The sequence below is a fragment of the Lagopus leucura genome, unplaced genomic scaffold (genome assembly GCF_019238085.1).
Source record: "Lagopus leucura isolate 7727_CA_CO unplaced genomic scaffold, USGS_WTPT01 Super-Scaffold_100004, whole genome shotgun sequence".
Classification (NCBI taxonomy): Eukaryota; Metazoa; Chordata; class Aves; order Galliformes; family Phasianidae; genus Lagopus; species Lagopus leucura.
Window position 1 is genome coordinate 55,488,198 of NW_024962264.1, and position 23,330 is coordinate 55,511,527.

At 42.7% G+C, this 23,330-nt stretch overlaps 1 protein-coding gene across 11 annotated transcripts in view; it reads left to right on the forward strand.

Moving 5' to 3' along the window:
- Window positions 1-1,600: 1,600 nt before the first annotated feature.
- The window catches only part of LDB2 (LIM domain binding 2), a 208,812-nt gene continuing 187,082 nt past the window's right edge, over window positions 1,601-23,330 (forward strand). For 4 of the 11 annotated variants that reach the window (XM_042872271.1, XM_042872274.1, XM_042872275.1 and 1 more), the window contains exon 1: window positions 1,602-1,878. In XM_042872271.1, the coding sequence (XP_042728205.1) occupies window positions 1,747-1,878 (132 nt within the window). In that variant the 5' untranslated portion in view covers window positions 1,602-1,746. Of the gene's footprint in view, window positions 1,879-23,330 lie in introns of all 11 variants that reach the window. The other 7 variants (XM_042872266.1, XM_042872268.1, XM_042872267.1 and 4 more) reach the window with 2 other exon arrangements.

A 23,330-nucleotide genomic window follows, 5' to 3' on the forward strand; every position in this document is an offset into this window, starting at 1 on the left:
AATTACCAAAAAAAAGCAACAACACAGTGCATCCTGTCTTTGGAAAATATATTTAACTTCAAGCTTGCTTTGCAAACAAAGTAGAATTTTGTAGAATCCACAGTTTGGTAGGTTTTTGTTTCTATAGTAAGTAGGTGATATTCAAAATATTTTTTAAAATGGGCTTATTGGTTCTGTAATTCTGTAATTTCCCCATCATTTTGGTTTCAGACTCAAAGGTAGCTGGGCGGGGTTTGTAGGAACACAGGCGGGAAGCCCCAGGGCAGCCCTCTTGCAAGGCATGCAGCCACGTTGCAGGCTGCTGAGCTGCCAGCAAACACTGGCAGGACATTGGCACTGGCACTGCAGCACCACGGGGCTGGGTGTGCTGTTTGTTAGGCTCCGCTCTGGCTGGGATGGGCCTGGAGCAACCATACAGCATTGCTGCATAGCTAGGGCATGTAGGATCTGCTGGCTCTGTGTTCAGTGGCAGAGGCTGTGGGAAGGCTGTGAAGCAGCTCAGTACGTCACTTCTTCTGGAAGCTGTTGCTCCACAAGAGCGTACAGAAAGAGTTTTGCTAAGCAGCAATGGGTACTTCGAAGATAAATTGTGATTGTGATCAGCGGTCAGTGGAAGAAAGTGATTTAGCTCAGTATGGAAATGGAGAAAGCCAATGGAAACTGGGGTTTTTCAAATCTGTCTCTAAATATTCCTACTTTCGGTTGGATTCGGTTAAGTTTTTTGGCAGTGGGTGAAGCCATACAAGGCTGCTGTATGTCTGGGGTTCAGTCAATGTGTAGAGCATAATACATATGGGCTGCCGTGGTTCCCCACCCATGGGACGGGCTGCACGCAGCCCCATAGCCATTCCGTTTGTCATTACAGCTAACGGAATCCATTCCTAGAGTGGTTCCATTTGCTTGAATGAATGTACTTAAGAGATGAATTCAGCGCTGTTTATGGTCTGCACACCACTTCGGTGGTTGCTCCCCCTCGGAGCCCTCACACTGAGCAGCCCCGTGCCGCACCCTCACACCCTCAGCGCTGTGAGGAGCCCCGTGCTGTCCGGGGCTTTTCGTGCACGTGACAAGCCAACCGATAAAGTTCCCCCCGCTCCTCCGTGGGCCCCGTGCAGTTCTGGGTCCCGTGTTATTTCACCCCAACAGAGGCAGGACGGGCGCACGGGGTGCTGCTGATGGCCACGGCCGACCCCTCGCTCTGAGCCGCGGGGGCTCCGCGCCAGTCCCGCCGGGGCTCCGTGCCGGGGAGGCCCCGCGGCTCCCCTCGGCGCCCCACGCGCGGAGAGGCCCCGCGCCCTCCGCCCCCGGCCCCGCGCGGGCTCAGGCAGCGTTAAAACCAGCTATATGCTAACGAGCCCCGCCGCCGGGCTCCTCAGGGGTCCTGGCGGGGAGACGCCGAGCGGAGCCCCGCACCTCCGCGGGGCCGCCAGAGGAAAATGCCGCCGGCGAGGCGCTCCCACGGCGCGAACAGGAAATGACCCCCTCGGCAGCCGCCGCTTTAAAGCGGAGCGGCGCTGCCCGCAGCCCCCCGCTCCCCGCGCCCACTGCCGCCCGCCCCGGCGCGCCCCGCGCCCCCCCCGCCGCCGCCCGCGCTGAGGGCTCGCAGGCAGCTCCCCGGCAGCTCCCCGCCCGCATGTGTGCGTGTGCGCCTGCCGCTACTTTGTGCCGCGGAGAGCGCGCAGCCCATGTGCTCTGCATGGAGGTTGGCGGTACTCTGTGTCGCTTGAACCTCCGCGAGCAGGCAAGATGTCCAGCGCACCACATGACCCTTTCTATTCTTCTCCTTTTGGCCCGTTCTACAGGAGGCACACGCCGTACATGGTGCAGCCGGAGTACCGAATCTACGAAATGAACAAGCGGCTGCAGGCGCGGAGCGAGGTGAGTCCGCGCGGCTCCGTCCCGCTCGGCGGCGCGGGTGTGCGGCGAAGCGCTCGTTAACCGGGCACTTTAATTGGGCGATCCCTCGTTATGTCTCCGCGCGGAGCAACTCTCGGGGTCGGCGCCCGCTCGATCTGAGCGGCGGCGTTGCGGCGCGGCACTTCGGGAGGCACTGCGGGGCTCTCCAGCCCCAGCCGAGCGCTGGGGGTCCGTCCGGCTGCTACGGGGCGAGGCACCGCCGCGGAAACCGCGGGGAAAGGTGCGGGGGAGAGCTGAGCCTCGATCCGCTCCGCACCTGGAAACTCGTTACAAAGGGAAATGAATGGCAGCAGCAAACAGGAGCGGAGTTTTGCAAACTTGCGCCCCGGCTGCGCTCGCGGAACGCGTGTCCGGGGGACGGGCAGCCGCGCTCACGCCGGGTGCCGCGGGCGTGCGATGCCTCCCCGCCCCGCCGCGCGCTGTCAAAGTGCCGCGGGACGGGAACTCCGCGGGTGCTGTCCGCGCTGGGTGCAGTGTGGGCGCCGTGCGGCCGGCCCGGCGCGGGGCAGCTGCCACGGAGCGGAGTGCTGCTCGGAAAGGGGACGTTCGGCCGCTCAGGGGGAAGAGCCGGGGAGGCTGCAGCCTGTTCGCGTGGTTAACACGGCGCACTTCTGCCTGCCGGAGTATAGCGTGGCCGGGATCGGGCTGCAGTGCTGCCATGTGGCTGTGTTTGGGCAGCAGACCGTCCTGGCGCTGGGATTTTTGCGGTACTTTGCCGGCGGTGCCCTGCAAACACTTTGTAAAAGTACCCATTTTGTGTTATTAAGAGCTTCGTACAGCCCCGCTTCGTACCCGTGTCTGCTGAATCTGTGTCACCAGGCGTGGCGAAGGATTTTGGACCGACCCGTTTGTTATGCTGTAGTTCCTGGAAAGAACCAGAGGTCACAACAAAATAAAGCACGCATGCATGCCCGACTGTCAGCCGAGCCATGGAGGCAGTGCCGCTCAGTGTACACAGTGCACACACGAGCGGTGACCTGCTTTCTGATTGGCCGCCGCTCCCGGCGCTGGGCTCTGCCACTGCTGCTCCCGCTCGCTGCTGTGGGGTTCAGTGCCTCTCGGTGCTGGCGGGGAGCTTACAGCAGCCCCCAGAACCACGGGGACCGCTCTGCACTTGTGCCCCAATTGTTGGTGCCCCTTGGTCTCGGCCGTTTGGGTGTCGGTGGGGTGGTTCTGTGTGTTTTTTCTATTCTGCAACTGTTTTGTCAGTGTCTCGCAACTCTGTTCTTACATTCCTGCACATACTGGCATTGTAGTTTCTAGACTTTGTTAAGCAGCAGAAATCTGTATTGTTCAGAGATTCCTTTAGGGTTCTATTATTGAAGCCACTCCGACATGCAGTCAGTGTTCATTTCGCTATTTTACATATTACTTCAGCAACGCTTTGGACCACAGCTTCCAATTGCAACTCCCTTACAAACGTTCCACTCAAAAAGTTTTGGAGGGACTCATAAAGCAGCCCCTCCTGCGCTGTGCTGAGAGCCTGCTGCGTTGGAGGGCTCCTACTATGAGATGGTGCGTGGGGGACAAGCAGGAGCCGTGGGTTCCAGCAGGATCTGACTGACAGATAGTGCTCTGTTAATGAAGGCCTTATGCTCAAGTATTTATTATTATTATTATTTTTAATTTGCTCAGAGCAAAAAGAGTTTTGCATTGTGGTTGTTCAGAGTTTCCATTCTGGTTGTCTGTTTTTAAATTTCTCTGCTCTGTGCTGTAAGTATTGTTGTTTGTTGACATGCATTTTCTAGCTAGCTTCATGCCATCTCTTTTATCCCCCACTTTAAACCCCTTCCTTAATAAAGAAAATAATAATACTAAAAAAACCAGATGAGTTTCCTGGGCCACTCACAGTGCCTGGATGCAGACACCCTGCGAGGAATCCTGCTGCTTCCTCAGGCAGGTGGGGAGCAGAAGTTTCGCATTAACGTCCCCCTCTTTCAAGTGTGTTTGTGCTCAGGAGCTGAAAGCTTCTGGAGTGTATGTGAGTGGCTCTGAATTTCTCCAGACCAGCCCCATTGAGGCCCATATGCCATGGGAGGTGCTTGTGCTTTGGGTGATGCTGGCGTGCCATGTGAGCATTTCTCTTTGGGCAGCTTTTGGGATAACTTAGGCATTGCTCTCTGGTGGAGCCCCAGGGGGTAAATGAATGCAAGGAAAGCAGCTTAAAGGGAAAGGAGTTGGAAAGAAACTGTCCAAAGGCTGGGGGTAGCACCATGTCAGATTCTGCTCATACCCAAATTCTGGAGAGCTAGTGAGCATTTGTCCTAAAAAAAGGAAGAATCCTACAGCTCTTATTCCTTGTCCCATCCCAAATGTGTGCCTGGAAGCCTCAGGGATTGTGTTGCTTTCTTAAAAAATTAAGATGTTCCTAGTAGTGTTCTAGAGTTGGGTTCTCTGCCATCCCTCACAGCAGTGGAAGTTCTGAGGCACAGTGTGTCTGTAATGAATGAAGTTGTGCGCAGGATGGACAGAAAGCCATGGAAGGAGTGTCTGTATGCTGTGTCTGTCCCTTTCCTCCCTTCCATCTGCAGAGCCCCCCTTTGCAGTGAACTCCCGTGACTTCTGAATGAAGCTTGCAGGTGGGTGAAAGTGATTTTAACGAAGGGGGTGGTAGGGCTGCCGTTGGGGCAGGTGCATGCCACATCTGCTGCTATCAGGGTGACTGCAGGGTGAGTGGAGCACAGGGGCAGCGCTGCCCTCAGAGCTGCTCTGCTTTCAGGGACCCTCCCTGAGAGCTATACCAGCATTGGGTGGGAAGGGGTACATAGGCCCTGTAAGGGCTGCGCTGATCAGACAGAGTACCAGTGGTAAATAAAGGTCATTTAGATGCAGTGTGGATGTCTTCGTCACTCCTGTTTTCTTTAGGAATAAAAGGTAGTGAGGAAAGTAAGGAATTAGCAGCCGCAGCCTGTGCTGGGTGTGCAAACTTGCACTCTCCAAACTTGTTACAACTTTCTGGGCAGAACCTACAGCTCCTGTTTGAATCCAGGGTCAGTCCTGGGCGAGGAATTCCAATCACACCCAGGCAGGGGGTGGCTGTGTGATGTAAGGGCTGGCAGGAGGCCAGCACCCAGCTAATTCCTGTGTCATCTGAAGTAACGAGGGGAGCCTGCCTTGTGAGCTGGCTGACAGGAACACCTCAGCTTCCTTACAAGTGGTTCGAAGAAACCTTATCTTGTAATATTTTTCTCCAATGGAAATAAATACATGATTTCTTAATAATTCTTGGGCTTGCCTGGTGCCAGTTTGTAATGTATCAACAGTCCGGACTTAAAGAAGTAAAAGCGTATTGAAATGTTTAATAATCTTCAGCAGATATAAAAATAAACCTTATGCACTTCGCTCACAGTTAGCTAACTTCCTGGGTAACTGCAATACAGATGTTCCCTTCCCTTGCTGTGTTTGTGGTTTAAGGATTTCATGACTGCTTACTCAAACTCAGTTTATCTTAATATTTTTGTATCTCCATTGTTTGAACATTTCAGGAGAGCAGGGCTGTTGTTGTGTGGTATTCAGCAGCTTCTCAAGTCCTGGGTAGTACTCAGTGTAGGCAAATTAGCTTCAGTATTTTCTCTGTTATTAAACTCTATGTTAAAAAACAAAAAACAAAAAACAAAAAAACACCTCTTTTCCTCTTTGATGTTTTGATGTTGCAAATCCTTTCCATTGTAATATTCAATCATTTGAAATTGCTCACTCTTAAAAGAAAACAAAAGGTGATTGTATCTTGTAGATAATTATTTTTGAGTGGCAGTGCGCTGTGGATGGAACACTTAAAGTTGCTGACAATTTAAAGTTTGAGGTGTTGCTTTATTGCCAATAATCAGAGCATCGTATCGAGCCTCTCACGGGTTTGTTTAGTTCCTCGTATTTGCAAAACTTCTGTCTGTTACAGTGTATGGAATTTGCCTGTGTCTCTCTGCTGCAGGAGAGCAGAGCCCTCCTGGCTGGGAGGGCAGTGTTGTAGGGTGACTACAGAACTTGATTAGTGGCGTGTTTGTTTTAATGACAGTTAGCTTAATCAAACCATATTAAACCCCTTTGAAACAGCATAGTGAATTTTCAAAAGCAGAGATTTCACGATTGAAGAAAATTTAAAGAAAACTAAAAGGAAAAATAAAGGAGGATGTTATGATCATTTAGAAGGTACCAGATGAGCTGGAAGCTCACACAGATGTTGGGATCCAAGCAAATATTTAAAGTGAAGCAAATCACAGCAGAGCAAAACAAAATTCTGCAGTTAAATGAAAGTCTCTTATTTTACTTCCCCGCATTGCTATCTGATGAAATAAGCTTTTCCTCTTCTTCTAAAAGCGTTTTTAATAGATTAGTCACAAAAATATCTGTTGTGACATCACGTTTGTTCACATAGCAACTTCGTATCGCAAACAGATCTCTGATGTTGTATACGTAGATTTGAGTTTGTCTATGAGTTTGTTTTGTTGGGGGAAAACATAAACTTATGTCTCAGAGTAGTTTTGAGGAAATAGCTATTTGTCCACAACCACACCAATAGTACGCAGCAATTCTGGGAACATCAGTAAAGGATTTTCAGTAACTACTTCTAAAATCCTGCTTTGCTGAAGCTGAGGTCAGTTTTAAAAGAGCCCCTTGAACTCCTTTCGGCAGACACGGTCTTCAGGATGAATTCAGGTCTCATTTTCCTGATTGTCTTTTATTTCATAGAATCTTTTTCATCTCTCTAAAAAAAAAAAAAAAAAAAAGCACACAAAACTGTTGCAGCTGTTTTCAATTAAAATTTTTACAAACTAACAATACTTATGAGGCTGGGAAAGAAATAAAAGACAGCTTCCTTTCTGTGCTGATCCATAGCTTACAGTCAGCGATGTCTTACTGCATTTCTTTTTTCTTCTCCTGTAGTTACAATATAAACTGCGTGCTTAGGGGACAGGGAGCTTTTGGGGCAGGAGCTGGTGAGTGGGGAAGGGGAGAGTCAATAAGAAATACGGAGGCTGGATCCCCTTGTAAGTTATTGTGATGCTTGCTAGATCGTTTTCTATAAATAAATCTTCTCAACCCTTTTTTTTTTTTTTTTTTTTTTTCTTTTCTTGTTCTTTATTTTTTAAACCACAAATCCACTTTAAAAAAAAATCCCTTAAACTCAGTCTTTCCCTGATATAAACAAGATTTACTGTGCGGATCCAGTCTAACAAATAGCAGCCTCTGGATGGTGAGAGGGAGCAAAGCAGGGATCTTGACAAGGTCCCAGCCCTGTGCTCTCACTTTGGCTGGAGTTCTGCCTGCTGTTGGATTGCAAGACCAGATTTAAAAAATAATTTGGTTTTGGTGTATATACTTACTTTGTTTATAGAAAAAGTATATGGATGGATTGCTAAACACATTGCAGTATTTTTTAGCTGGACTTTTTGCTTCAAATTATATTTGTTCATATCTTTTTGCCAAAAGTTGCATATCTGCTGTAAACAGGCATTCCGACCGAGCTGATACTTTGTGTGTTTGCTTCCTCCTGAGCAAGGCTTGCTTTCCTGGCTGTACTGTGTAAACAAGCTGGCGTATATCCTCAGTCTGCTGGGTGCTCTTTTCCAGAAATGGCTCCTGGTCTGCTCAGGGCCTTGGGGTGACCCTGGTGGGACCCAGTGGCAGATGGTTTGTGGCTTCCAGAAATGGCTGGGGTAAGGAAAGTGCCTGTTGGCTTTATATATTAGCCAGAAATAATGGAAGAAACCTCTCTGAGACCCTGGCTGAAATCTCCTTAGGACTGTGTGTTTCTTTTCCCAGTATGTTCTTGCTGGCCTTGGTTGTCGTCTAAGTTCAGGGCAGACAGAAAATGCTTCATTGCCAGAACACTATTTCCATTTCTGTTACATTCTGAAGGACAGCCGTGTCCTCCTACACTCAAACCCAGTTATTCATCTGAATCAAAGGGAGTACTTTTGTATTCTTGGTGCTTCTGAGGTAAGTGGGGATCAGCTAGAGCCACCTGAGGGCAACAAACATTGGGGTGGGATCAGCTGATGCTCCTGAGCCGACTCTGTCACTCCTGTGCCTTATGGGGCTAGTGAAAAATCACTGACCTGGAAATACAAGACCTTTGCAGGAATAAAATGTTTTGGTGGCCGAAGTCTGTTGGTGGTGTAGAGTCCTTTCAGCAGCCATAAATTTTACAGGGGCAGGCTATCCTGTCCACAAGACACGGGCTCCCTGGGCACTGCCTTGCTGCTCCTTTGACAAGAAGCCACATGATGAGCCTGCTGGCCGGGCTGCTGTTCCTCTCTGCAGCATGCAGCACTGAAGCACAAGGTTGAGTGTAGCTGCTTTATTTTTTCTGAATAAGTCATCAGTATTTTTCATAACTCTACAGCCTGTGTGGGTATCAGATGAGACCTGCTCCTTAAGGTCTTTCTGATGTCAGTACTCATATCCAAGTACTCATTCAGGGCAGTCACAAACTCACAACTGACACAACAAAGCCAGAACTTTACATGGGTTTCTAACTGTGCTTCAACTCTGCTGCCGGAGTATCTGCAAACTGAATAGAGAGATTGCTGTATCCTTCCGAGTATTTGATAAATTAGAACATTGTTGCAGTAACTCTCAGGGTGATCTGCAGTACCTGCTGGTTGCCTTTGTGCCACAGTCAGCTTGCCAAGCCTGGTTACACGGACAGAAAGAAGTTAAAATCTATCTGTGCTATTTGTGTGTGGTTCGAAAGGGAAGATGGAAATGTGATCTCTGAGTACGTTTTTGTGATCAGGTTGGTCAGGTACAGCAGATTTAATACCTGTCCAGATCCTACCCATGATAGGGCACCCTTCATGACTTCATGACTGTGCAAGGGGGTTGCACAGATTAGTTGCATGACCTTGTCTGTTGCATTCGTAGAAACATTGAATGTGTATAACAGCGATCACATTTGGACACCCCTGCTTAATAAAGGCCCAAGAATGGGCTGAGTCATAAACCCACTGTGCTCAGTCTTCAGAAACTTAATAAATGAATGAACCAAATGTCCTTATTGGAGTGTTACCACGTGTTGTTTTCCAACATACTTTTTTTCTTCGGACTTTCAAACGCTTATCTTTTCTAATTGATTTTTTTATTAGGTTATTTGGTGAAGTAGTAAATTGATTGGGAGAGTTAAGACTTAATACATTGCATATTTGCATTATTTCATATATCTTATTGTGATTTGTGTTCTAGTTGTGTAGTTTTGCTTCAGCCATTAGCAGAACATTGTATCAGAGAAAGACTTACCATCTGTTCTAGAGCAGGGTACGAAGAGATTTCTAAAATATTAATAACCACATTATACAAAAAGAAACATTCTAAATCTTTAACTACAGCAGTCACACGGAGAGAGGAAAAAGCTCAGAAAACAGAAGAGAGTGAAACTTTCTTGTATTATTATTTAAGCTCACTTTGTCCTTCAGGAAGACAACCAGCAACACTGGTATTCCTGACCATCTCCTTTTCTAAGGAGTAAAGGACCTCCAAGGCAAGTGTGAAAACTATTTTGCCCTTAGGTTTGCAGGCTGGATATATATATATATGTGTATATGTATATTTACAGCTGATGAAGGGGAATACAAAGTGCTGCGTACTCAGTTTCACATGTTCTAACAGTAACTTGCCACTGTTACCGTCTTCAGTAATTCTTGTTTCTACTTTAAGCACTGAAAATCTTTTTGTGTTATTCTATTTCACATCACAACACCATTATTGTGGCTGCTAACCATCATGAAGCAAAGGCACAGTAGTTCCTTTGCAGCAAATGAAAATTCTTCCTTTTGAAGTCACCCAGCATCTTGCAAGACCCTCTTTCCTTTGGTACTTGGCTGACATTTATTCACCGCTCTTCTTTGCCATACCACAATGATAAAAACATCCACAGCTTACAGATTCCATGGGTGCCTTTGCAACTATATTGCTTGTTTCAGTTGTTGAAGGCAACACAATAGCTCGCTCACTTCTACCTAGACTTATCACTGGAGTATCAGTTAACCCTTAGGGTAATTGGGTAATAATGTTGTTGATGTGATCTGAAGTATCATTTTAAGCAATTAGAAGTTCATATATAATGTGCTGCAATTATGCATTATATAGCGCATCTATCTGTTTTACAGAGCAAAAATTACCATATGTTTTGTGGGAAGCTTGGCATTTTGCACCGACTGGCGTTCTGCTTGTATTTACGAACAGCATGCCTGTAAACTGTGGTAATAACTCTTTGAAGGCCACACCTATGCATGCTGTCGATTATGTTAAAAAGCAAAAGCTCATTTTAATGAATGTGTTGGCATGAATAATGGGACATGAAAAGCCAGCACACTGGGTAAAGGTTCATTACCTGAGCGCAACAAATGCTTCATGCGGAATTTCCATGACTATGCACTGCTGTTTCACAGTGAATTTTCTTTGGCTGTGCTTGTGCTCTTTATGTGTTTGTGTGAATGTTTGATCACCGATGTTTTATTCTCACGAATAATTGCAGAATGCAAATTTCAAGTCGTTAAGCATTCCAGATAGAAGTTGTTTGTTTTATATGGGCTAAGCTGAAAAGCACTTTCCTGTTTTTAGTTTTCAGAGCCTTCAAGATAGAGCCATGATCTTTAGCAATTCAATACGCCAGAGACAAATCTCCCATTGCTTTGCAGTGGTGACTGACTGGTGTATGCATATAAAGCAAATTAATGTCAGGGAGTGGTGGCGATGGGAAAATCGCCACCAGATCAGGAAATAAGATGTACTTGCAGATTTTCTTTTCTTAAGGCAAGGTACTATTTACATTTTAAAGTAACTGCACGGTAATAAGGAAAAATAGGTGAAAAAATGAAAAGCTTCCCAACATTTTCAGCTCCATCTCTGCTCCTCTAGTCAAGGATGAGAAATAGAAACTCGTGATATATATCCACTTTCAGAGTATATACTTAATATAATATTAAGTGCATACAGCAGACAATCTTATGAAAGGCAGGCAAATATATGTCTTCAATTTGAATAATTAATGCATTAAAGTAAGTTGTCATTAATTTCTAGCAACTCTGAGTAAAAAGAAGAGTAGAATTCACAAAAATTATTATTTGATATGAATGATTAGCTCAGCTCTTTTCAGTACTTCTTAACGTTGTGACAGGGTTAATAATGCAAAGTGAAAAGATCGGTCGAGACACCAGAACACCAAGTACATCTCTTCTGTGGCAGTGCCACAGGATTATTTAACAGCCACATCAAGAGCATCCAAGTTACCCCGTGACTGATTGTTTCATCCAGAGGATGGTTTTCATCAAAATATTCAGTGTCACTGACTTCCTCGTGCAGGCAGTGTGAGCTCTGCTCTGTAACCTGAAGCCACAACTTGCTTGTCTAGATGGACAAGAGCCCCTCCACTGAGCCACTGTGACACCTGGTGGCTTAGGAAGTTACACAGGCAGCAGCAAATTAACAGGTAGAGTCCAGAGATTGGTGGTTATTGATAAATGCCCTCTCTTATGAGTATCAGCAGAAGTCTCTTGGCTGGATTACTCTACTCTGTTTCCTTGATATAGTTAAATTAATCATTACTGGGCTCATTTCTCTTCATGGTCTTCATAACACATATTTGAAGTGTTGTAACATGGGACATCACAAAGTCTATCTGCTTTTATCTCCAGTGCTCTGATGTTTGCACGTCATTCAGATTACACAGAGAAGCACAGTTATGGCTGCAGTACAGAGCTAATATTTTTTGTTTGCAGCCATTTATTTGGTTAACCAGGAGAATGCTTGGAAGAGAGTAAGGTACATTTTGGTGCTGGGTACTTTTGTATATTGGAGTTGAATGGAAAATATAGCAAGCATTTGGCAGTGGGCACAGAGCTCTGTAATACCTTGAATTTGGGGTGTTTCATCTGTGGATAATTCAATAACAATAAAGTTATATTTTTATGAGTTATTCTTGATAAACTTAAAATTGGACCAATACAGAGGTGGAGCTCTGTAGCTGTAAAAGCTCAGGACCTCACACTACCTCACTACCTGACTGTGCTCTCTGTTGGTCACTTCTTGCATCTTCAAACAACAAACATACATCCATGGTTGTTTGAGATCATCTATGATGATCCCAAATGTTTGAGAGGAGTTTCCAAAAACTCTCACATTATGCCCCACAGTACTTTCCTTTACCCCAGTACTTGTACAAAACTTGTCAGCAATTGGGCTGAAATGGCAGGGGGACTCCATCCTTCTTTCCCCATTACCTTCTGGTATGTCCACAATGCTGTCACTAGAAAAGTGCAGTTAGACAACACATGCCCAAAGTTGTATTGAACTATCTGCAGCTCAGTGCTCAGTGCATGCTATCTATCTTATTTCACATGGAGATATTTGGATTCTTTGCCAAGCACTTGAAGTTGAGGGTGGCTACTGATGTTCATCCACACTCCTATCTTCACTATGTTTATTATAATATGTATTTATATTATAAATATGTCTGTTATAATATTTAATTATAAGATTTTTGGGGCTGGTACCATCTTCTCAGTTCTGGTACAGTGCTAGCAAGCACCTTGGAGTTGTGGCTGTACTCTCCATTTCTCTTTGGTACTGGGTTGTATATTGTAACTAACCGAAGGCTGAAAATAGATAGTAGTATTTAAAATTCTTTCAACCCAAATTTAAATATAGCACATTCATTTTGATTTTATAAATCAAATGCTTTAATTGATATTACGTGTATTTATGCAGCACAAAGAATTATCTGACTAGAAATGCCATTATACAGCAAGTTCTTGGGAAGTGACTGTTTAATGTTACTGACACATTTCATTACTTCTCAAGTAATTCAGCATGCTTGTGCAAACCTACTGGCTTTGCCAAGAAAGTACAAATGTATTTTAGGGTAGTGTTCGGATGGTTGATTTGTACATCTGATACTGTTATTAAATCTACTCCTTTTAAAGTGTGATTCTTCAGTAGTTTTGCGTCAATCAGAGAAGCACATTCCAAGCCCATTTTTTTGTAACAGTGGAAGAACAACTTAAATTCCTCAAGAAAGGCATATTCCTCTCGATGAGGACTGGTGTTGGGTTGTGTGTATGTTATTTGAAAAGGATTTGGGGTGGAAATATTATAATGTCTTGTTAGAACCAGAGAGGTTGTTCTAGGAAAGAAAGACAACAATTATTTTTTTCTTTTATTGTTTGCACTCTACTGATTTAATTAGACAGTGAGAACAAACCCCCTTTGAATATTAAAAAGACAAAATTAACTTTCCCCTCCCCCTTCCCCACATCTGTTGCCTTTTGGAGGCAGCTCACAGTACCAAAACTATCCAGTGCCTAATGGATTTTGCTGTCTAACAGACATTACCTGTATTTGCTTGCAAATAAGGGAGCCGGTTGTAAATTTTTTATTCCACTTGTGAGGGAAAGAGGCTGTTTAAGTTGTCTGTTGGAAAAAGTGGGCTGTCTTAAGCAGAACTGGTACTGTCTTGGTGTGTTAGACGAATGAAGGTAGTTACAGTTACAGGAGCATGTCTGAGTGGTGATCTAATAGCAATCTGAATGATCACCACCCTATAGAAACATAAGCTGTTCCTGAGGCTGCTTCAGGTTGAGAAGAGTCCTGTGAGGGGTTATGTGTTGGTCACAAGCAGGACAGCAGGGGTGGGTAAAAACTGCTGAAATGATCTCTGCTGTATTTCATTATGCTCCTGTTTTCTGCAGTGTGAATTAGGAGGTCTGAATTTCAATAAGGAAGGGAAGCAGTGAGCTGCACCTCTGCACGGCAAGGCCTAACCTGTGCACAGGAGCCCTCCTGCTATCCAGTCTGGGGTGTGAATGTTAATGTCTCATCCTGGGTTGTGGTCCTACAGAGCCAAAGGATGCTACTCCTGCTCAGCCCCCATCCTGGTTTGGGCTCTTTTATCCTCTGCAGACCTGAGAACTCTTTTAGTTTTGTTAACATCTTAAGACAGCACCGAAAAGAGTGTAATTTTTAATAGTTTTCTTCTCACCGTTTTTTAATGGCAGTATTTTTAATGGCACTGTTTTATTAAAACATTTCTTCCTGTGGAGAGGAAAGAGCCTTCCAGATTTTGCTGAAGGTGGCCGTGGCCTTTTACAGACACAATTACCTGTATAATTTTCAAGATTATTATTAGGAAGTATATGACACTATTAGGACCATGGAAACTTGGACAAACCCACCTGGTGTGCAAATTTTGTTAGCAGAATAGCTAGGCTAAGCTTGAGAACCCTGAGTGTGATTAGAAGAGTCAACTGAGAAATATAAATTGAGTGCTCAGCCCAGCAGCCTTTCCCTTCCTTGATGGCACACGGATGCACGATTGCAAATAACATCCTGTTTGTGGGCCAGTGGTACTGGTTTTTTATTTATTTATTTTTTGTTTTGCTTTATGTTTTTTTGTTTTTGTTTGTTTTCTTTCCTAATCTGATTTTCTCTCTCGCAAGCTTCCTAGGTTTGTTTCAGGCACGTCTTCCTGCTTTGTAACTGCAGTGTCCTATCCCAGGCAAAGTTTTCCTGTTTACAGCAGTGGAACTAGCATTCAGCCCAGCATCTGGATGTGCCAGATTCATCACTGCCAGTTTTCTGTAGGAGCTGATTCAGTAAAAATTCAGGTTTGAGACCTACATGTTTTAATAGTTAACAATTCCAGGTGACTCAGAGATGAGTTTGATGCATCTTAAATGATGAGGAAGGCATATGCAGCTTCTAAGCGTGGTCCGTAGTTGTCTGTGTGATAATGTTGTGTGTTCAGGGGCTTAGATTATGTTTGCACTTATCATTTCACAAATGCCAAAGGTATAACAGGAAGCATTGTTAAAAACAGCAGCATTATCAGGGAATATTGAGAAGCAAAGCAAATAACAAGAAAGGGGGGAAGTCTTCAATGAGAAGTTTAACTGGAGAGAGAAATGAATGGCACAGCAGAATAATAGTTAGATCTGGCAAGCTGTAGAAAATAAATCATTTAGCTGAGCTTATCCACATTCTTTGAAAGTGGACTCCAAAGTCTGCATTGTTAGATGTATTAATAAATAACCAATTTTAAAAGATTTGTTATTAGCCTTCTTCTTCATTTGTTTGGTTTCAGTGGCAATCAAAAGCAAATCCTGGACATCCATAGTTAATGTTTCTCAGTGTTTTTCTCGAACAGCTGCTTTACTGAGAAGGGGAAAGAAGGCAATTGAATGAAATTCATGACCTTTTAGGGTCTGATCAGCCTGAAATGGGCAGCATGTGTGGTTTGTGGCTGATGAACTGGCAGATTTGCAGCTCTGGTGTGACGTCAAGTGCACACATCACAGATTTGTGTGAGCTAAATGTGGGCTTTCAGAACCCATCCCTCTCCTGGTTGCCATTATTTGGGGGCTGCAGACTTCCCCCTGTAAAAATCAGACTGAAAGAATCCAGCCCCTCATTACTGTTAGGAATTTGTGTGCTTGGCAGCGTGGCCTTAGTAACTCAATTCGGTAGCTTTTTTTTTGTGGATGCATTTTCTGTACAGTTTTGATTTGTCTGGTACAGTAAACAGTAACTTATTGCTTTAATAAGTGACAAATGGATGCAGCTAGCAAATGTTAGTTCTGCTGAAGTAAACAGCAAATTCTTCATTAGTTTCAACAGCGCCATCACATTATATTTACCTTAAAATATGTGTTCCTTCAGCTTGTTGTTTGTATGAGCCTTTGGAGTTCTTTTGTTGAAAAAGAAAACAAACAACAGAGATTGAAATAATTACCTCTGTAGGATTTTCTATATGCTGACAAATTGTTACTGCTATCTTATAGTTGCATTTAGAACCTGTGGATGCATTTCAGGTAATAAAGTAAGTTTGCAGAAGTGCAGCCACTTACATTCATGCTTGTCTCCCTTGCATCTACTTCATGATTTATTAATTTGTAGAAATTGCATTTGAAATTTCCAGACATCTGAACCTTTTTCAGCATCAAACTGACAAACTGACCACTGATCTTAAAAAAAATCATCTACATCAGCACCAACTCAATCACTGACAAGGGCTGGAGGAAATTAAACATCTGGGATCTGTTAAGACTTTTATTTATGCTTTTAAATATTGAAGTGTGTATTGCTGCCTGCCTTTTACACTTTGAGTATGAATCCATTAAAGAATGCTCTCAAAACACAAGCAGTTGTATAGTAAAGTGATTTGGGCTAGAAAGCTGGACACAGCTATGTAAGTGTGGAGGAATCGCAAGGAAGTCAATGACGGTGGTGAGCACTGATTGATTTATTTATTGCTGGCATTGAAAACATTGCCAGATTCTTCCCAAATATAGCAGACTTAAATTCCTAAGCGGCTTCTTGCCAAAAAGGCTTTGCACTTGCATTTATCTGTTTTCCATGCTCTACACCTTTGAGGTGCAAACCTGTTGGAGTTCCCAGTCTTCCATGGAAGAATGATGGCCTCAAACTTTCTCACTATCGCGGTTTCAGATAATCCCCTCCTTACACCCTCACCATGAGGCCTCTTGGGACAGTTTCCTTACCTCTGCCAATTTTCATGCCTAACTGCCCACACTTGATGCAAACTCCACTAAATCCCTTCAGCTCCTCTGTGAAGGCACAGGTTTAGCAAGTTAGGGCCTCTGAGGTGTTCTGTCACCACAGGAACAGGGAGATAGTAAATACATGGCTGAACACTAACAGGAAATGCTGCTATTGGGCTTTTGGGAAGCTGGGTTGAGGAAAGGTATGGAGTATTGTTAGATTTTCAGCAGTAAAGCCTTGCATCTGAACTGGAACTTCCAACAGTAGCATTGCTCAGATGTGTTCTTTTGTTTCGGCCTCAATTTTCCAGATTACAGGCTGTTTGTGTTTTCTACATCAGCTTCTCCGCCTCACTCCTCTTTAAATTGATACTTTCTGAAGAGCTATGTTGGCTGTGGCTTTGCTAATCAAGTACTTGCAGATGCCACTGACATAAAGAGGAGACCCTGGCTAGATAGGTGGATCTGGGAACCCATTGGCAGCTTCCTTTAGGGTGTTTGGACTGAGCCAAAGCTGTCTATGGGCAGGCACCTTAACCAACAGCATGCTCAACATTGGGATCATCAGCATCAAAAGCTTAAGAAATGGCTCATGTTAACTCTTACTAAGTTATTGTAGTTTATTCTCACTGGAAACAGTCACTAGAGGGGAGGGAGATCTTGTGTGTTAACCTGGAGTGCTACAAGTGTTTTCGAGGGAGATTATATATCCTGTTTGTAGTGACCGATGGAAGGAGGAGCTCATTATCAGGTAGCAGTCCTTCTGGAGTGTCTGAGTCTCTTCCAACCAATGGAACAGCCCTTGTAAAATGTACTCAGAGTTTAGCAGATGGCTTGCTGGTTATACTGGAAGCTTTGAACATACTATCTGCAAGGGATTAATTGGAAACTGTCTCCTTTTGTGGGAAGTGGAAGGAAAAAGGATGCATACATGTACATAATTGATGCATTCAATGTATGCTTCCCATAATAGGTTTTATGAGAATTTTCTATTCTTCACATTTGTATTCAGGGAAATAGGAGAATACAGTAAATGCTGAAAGTTAGCTTTAGGAAGGGAAGGGAAAGTTTTTAGACATGGCTTGCCAGCAAATGTGCCAGGCTTGATTGCCTCTGAGCAAAATGATTGCTTAAATAATTTGGAGGGTACACCAAAAGGGCTTGCTGATGCAAGTTCCTTTAAAAGAACATCTTGAATTTTTCTGGGACCTGACGTGAAAGTTCAAGATTTTATAAATTCCTGAGAGAAGATGATTTTCTTAGTTAACCTCTACACCCTTAATGAACTTTGTCTAAAACTTGCATAGGATGTATCTAAAAGCATATAACGAAGAAATAACTCCTTAAAAAGCTAATATATTATTTATCTACAAATATTCACTGGCTTACAAAGATTTTAATATCGTTCAGGATTCCCCTTTGGTTGTTGGCACAACCTACACATGCAAGCGTTAGCCATGTCAGCATAAAAACTTAAAGAAAAGTGAAATTAGTTGAAGTTTCACCCACAGCCTCCATCACTGATGTAGAGAATTACAGTGAATACAAATAATTCCATTATTGATAATCATTCAAAATCTCAGTGTTGTGGTTTTTTTTTTTTAAGTGACATTGTGAGATTTTTTTGACAATTGAAATTGGCATTTCTCATTCATGTAGACAGTTGCAGTGTGCTGATAGCTGACAACCTTAACGTATGCTGTGAATGAAAATGACCTTTTAAAAAATCTTGGAGCCAGATCACAGCACAGAAATTTGCAAAAGCAGACTTTGCTGAGCAGTTAGTTGCAGCACTCTTACTAAATGTGTTTCAATTCACTTTTTGTCACAGAGAAATAGAGAAATAGGTACCTTATTAAAGGAGACTACATCCTTTTATGCAAATTTAATGCACTTGGCAGGTTCATCATGATAAATGGTGAGGATGATATAGTTCATGATGTATCTCTAATCTCTTCTGTGAAGATGTTCATGTCTTGCAGGAAGCGGCCTCTTGAGGTATCAAATCTTTAGAAGTATGTGGCAGATGGTGATGTCTGCAGAGCCTCATAGATTGCTTTGAAGTCCCTCCAAATGTTGCCCACAGTTAGCGTGTCTGAGCTTTTGCAAGTTCTCTTGCTTCATCTCTCCTTCGCTGTCACCTCTCCTCCTTCCTAAACTTGTGTTCTCAAGTTGTTGTATTGGGAACACACACCACATTCTTACAGTGTATCTCTTCTCACTCCCCAGTCCTGTCATATCATTGCCTGCAAAGTTGTTCTTCCATTAGGCATCTTGCATATTTTAAGTGCAGTGGTTTACAACAGGAAAACAATAAAACAGAACAAGTGTCTTAGAAAAGCCTATCTATCATTCATGCTTTGTGCTTAGTTTCTAAGTGAATCTTTGGAACCAGCACCAGCATCATGTTAACTTAATTATAATCATTTATGCATATTAATTGGGCTAACTTGTCTTTAAATCAGCAAAAAGAAATGGTTAAGGTTTAGTGCTGCTGCAGTGAATCTGAGGAAGTTGACTAATAAAATAAAATAAAATAGAAAATGCTGCAAAGCTTTGGAAGGTGAAAACTTAATTTAATAGGATACAGCCAATGAAATAGTCACAGTGTAGAAGTATGAAAATACAGGTTGTAGATCTGAACAGTTGCATATTTTCTGAATATTACTGTTTTATTCAGTGAGTCTTTGCTGATCTGAATTTTGCTGGGCACTCGCTTTTTGTGTGAAATCCAGTACCAAATTTTGTGTAAAATTTTATACTTGTCTTGCTCTCTTGCAAAGTTCACATTTCAGAATCAGTCTCCTTAAGTATTTTTGTTACCTTCTTCACTGTACATAGTTTCTGTGTATGAGATTGTACCATTTTTGTGTCTAGGAACTTTCTTGGCATTACTTCTCCCTCAAATGCAATTGCTGCAACTTGGTCCCTCTACAATATCTGCATATTTAATGCTTTTTCCGCCAAGGCCTAAAGATTTGTGCTAAAAACATCTAAAAATCATGTTTTAATATTTCAAGTAATAATTTCAAATTACTGTGCTGTTCCTCAGTCTACTATTTTTTAATGAAATAGAAGCCTTTAGAACTCTACCAGAGGCACGACTCAGACGCTGATGATCTAGAAGTGAATTTTATGGACTTGAAATATTCCTTGCTAAACTTCTGTTAGTGACTTAAGGAAAAGATTGTGGTGCCTTTTCTGTTTCTGTAACATTCCGTTTGTTTCTGGCTATTGCTATATCATTTCATCCCACAGGGATTTATGGAATCACTTAGAATGATTCCAGACTTACAAGAATTCATTTGTAGAGCAAAGCGCTTTCTGCCTTTAGAATGGAAAAAGAAGGTACCAATGATAATTACAATTTTTAGTTTTCATATTCTCATGCTTAATTGGTACTTTACAACATGGTCTATCAAAATACTTCTCACCCCTCCACAAATCATTCTTGCTGTTCTCATCCAGTCCCAACAAACACTTTAATAGTGATGTATTCTTGTACTGTATTTTAATAAATTGTGGGGTTGAATACAAAGTTAGATTAACCTGAACTCAGAGTGCTTGGCTGAAATGCTGTCCTTAAGTTTCTTCCCCTTCCCACTGAACTGGTAAACCACTGGTACACATAAATGAAATCATAAATATTTCCCTGCATCCTGCCTTTTTTGTGAGCACAGATTTTTCTGGACAAATATGAGACAGATCTGGCAGTTGATTCCATCTGTATTGAAACCTTTGGCACATGTCAAAGAGACTGTCAGTACCTAAGAATTGCTGTGCTATACCACAGGTAATATTCAAGCTTAATTGACAAGACCACTGGAGGCAGTCAGGCTATTATCACAAGAATCAATTGTTAAAATTTAACCTGTTTTCCTAACCAGCTGTTAAAAATTTGTCTGGTTCTCCATGTCTTAGGCTTTCTGGAAGAGCACCTCAAAGACCAATTTGACCAGTAATTTGCAATTACCTGTGCAACCTGGTCTAGGGAGCCTGCTTTGGCAGGGGGGTTGAACTAGGCAGTCTCTAGAGGTCCCTTCCATCATCAACAATTCTGTGGTTCTGTGAATTTTCCAACTTTGATGTTAATTTTATCATAGATTTTTTTTTTTTTTAAATCATAGCAAAATAAGAAACTCAATTCAGTATTAAGCTGATAATCATCATCATGTAACCATGCCACAAACACATACTTAGTAGAGTGGTATCAATCAAGAAACCTGTGTGAGCAGAATGTCCTGAATAGTACATCCAGTGCAAACACCTTTTATTTAGCGCATATCTTAACTTTGCACGTGCATGGATTGCTCTCTGTTGAACTAGCAATCTTTAGAGGAGAAAAGCTGCTTTACGGGGGGACAAAAAAAGTAGGAAGATGTGTGTATCTCTCACTCTTTTTAAAAAAAGATCATGACATCACACTGAATGCTTCGCCAGTAGCTAATTGCTGTGTCCACACACCAGCTGTGTCCACCCAAGGGAGCAGCAAGAAGCCACAACACGGAGGGTTCAGGTTGGATATCAGGAAAAGGTTCTTCACCAAGAGATGGTTTGGCACTTGGAACTGCCTCCCCTGAGCAGTGGTCATGGCACCAAGCTGCCAGAATTCAGAGTATCTGGATAATGGTCTGATTTTCAGATGGTGCTGCGTGGAGCCAGGAGTTGAGTATATGATCCTTATGGGTCCCTTTCAATTCAGGATGTTCTATGATTCTATTATACTATTTTTTAATCAGTGATGTGTACTGATAAGAAGAAGGCTATGTGTTCCACTATAGAAAACTCAAAATATTTACTCAGATGTCTATTTTCTTTTATAGTAGCAACCAATCTGGACCTTTATTTGCAGACTGCGAACAAAAATGAAGCACTAAATCAGCTGTGAAATTTCCTTTTTAAAAACAATTAATTTCTTTTTGGGATATCCTTCCCAAAACTGTTGGTTCAGTAAAGGAACACATTTTTAAACTTTAAGCATCACACATGGTAGCTGTATGTACTATCTAGAGTCATTTTACTTGCAAGAATGCCAAGAAATCTCTGAGGGATAAAGCAGACCCTAAAGCAAGCTTTAGCTGTTTTGGCTGCTTGGGCACAGACATGGAGATCCGGTGCCATCAGTTGGCCAGCTTGCCTGGGAAGAGAGATCAGCAAAGGGGCAGACTGGCATAGACCCTCATGCTCTGTTCCTGGGAACACTGGAAAACAAACAAACAAACAAACAACAACAACAAAAAAAAAACCAACAAAAAAAACCAAAAAAAAAACAGATTAAAACCCAATGATGCTGTGGGCCAGCTAGAAGAATAAGGAAAATATTGGCAAAATAACAACCTTGGTTTTAGAACAAGCCAGAGACTTTTTTCCCCACTTCCATTAGGCAGTAATATATGCAGTTTGGAATAGTCAGCTTTAATGCTCTCCTTCAAATGCTGTGGATCCCTTCAAGTAAATCTCAGTTTCTTATTCATAGAGGAATCTTCTCCAGGACTTAACAGATGGGTTAAGAAGGATCACTTAAGAAGGATCCTCCTCTTAAGCAAAAGAGTAACTTCTGGTTTTTCACGAACATCGTTTAATCATGAGTGTGTACAATTGGCCTTTGTGACCGTCACGCTTATAAAGAGCCCAGAACAGATAAATGACTCAAAATATGTAACGTGACCATTTTCCGTGAGCTCTAATACAGGGAGGAGAAGGTGAAGGACCGAATCTATAGATATATCTGTAGAAGGAGAGATTCTGTCTCCCCTCCCTCCGTGTAAGAATATAGCATTTAGATGAAAGAAAGCAAAAGGTCAAAAGCTTCTGGGTTGGTCTGCAGCCAAAAAGTGGCAATTCTAGTTACTGAAATAGAATAGGCAGTGTGTTCTTAAGCGCAGAATTTCTCCAAAAGGAGCAAATGAATACATACTCTATAAAAAGTATGCTTTTGAGGTCTTGTGAATTTCTTGCAGTTGAATCTCATATCACTTTAGGAGAGCTTATGCAAAACCAACATCCAGAAAATTCTCGTCACTTTTCCATCCGCACTCTCCATCTGATTTTGTCTAAGACTCTTATTTGAAATTTTAGTTAAAAATAATACTGTCAGCTACACAAAAATAAAAAGTGAGAAACCAGAAATGCTTGTCAGTAGTGCCATAACTAAAATATAGATATATCTTTAATGATCTGATTTACTTAGCACCATTTATTATGTAACATTCAATTTGCATAGTGTTTTCTACCTGATATTGAAAATGTTATTAATTCAGTTTTGTTTTTTTGGCCTGTGATTGACAGACTTTTGGGAGGGATTTTACAAGGAGAACTTGTAAGGGTTTCAGGAAAGGTAACCAGCTAGCAAGAGCGAACTCCCTATTGGCAGCCTTTTATTTGCCTTACAGGGGTTGTATGTTATGCTTAAAATTTGTCAGTGTCTGCACATCAAAAAAGATTGAAAAAATGTTTCGTTTCCTTGTCGTATTTTAAACATGAGCTCCATTGTGTAGTGTCTGGATTACAAACAAACTCATCATAGTCCTCCCCTTCTGTCTTAATGCATGGACTCAGAGGTCTTGACAACGATCCATTGAAGTTCATTAGCTCTGACTGCAAGTTCAGTAGTCTGTTTGCTAATTGATTAAAAAAAATGCTAATCAAAGCCTTGAAAGATCATTCTTCCCCTCACTAGCAAATAAATAAATAAATGAAAGAGGTAAAAAGAACAGACCTGGATGCCTGAGCCGAACTGCTAGACATTATCTGCTTAAATTCTCAAAGATACAGAGTGAGATGTACAAAGAAACTCAGAAAGAGCATCCATAGACTGAGAATGTTCTCACATGCCAGTGCTCTCACAGGCTGGCATGTCACAAGAGGTGTTGCAGTTTTGATTTTTAGGGTGTCACGAGCTAACACAAGCATGCAAGACTT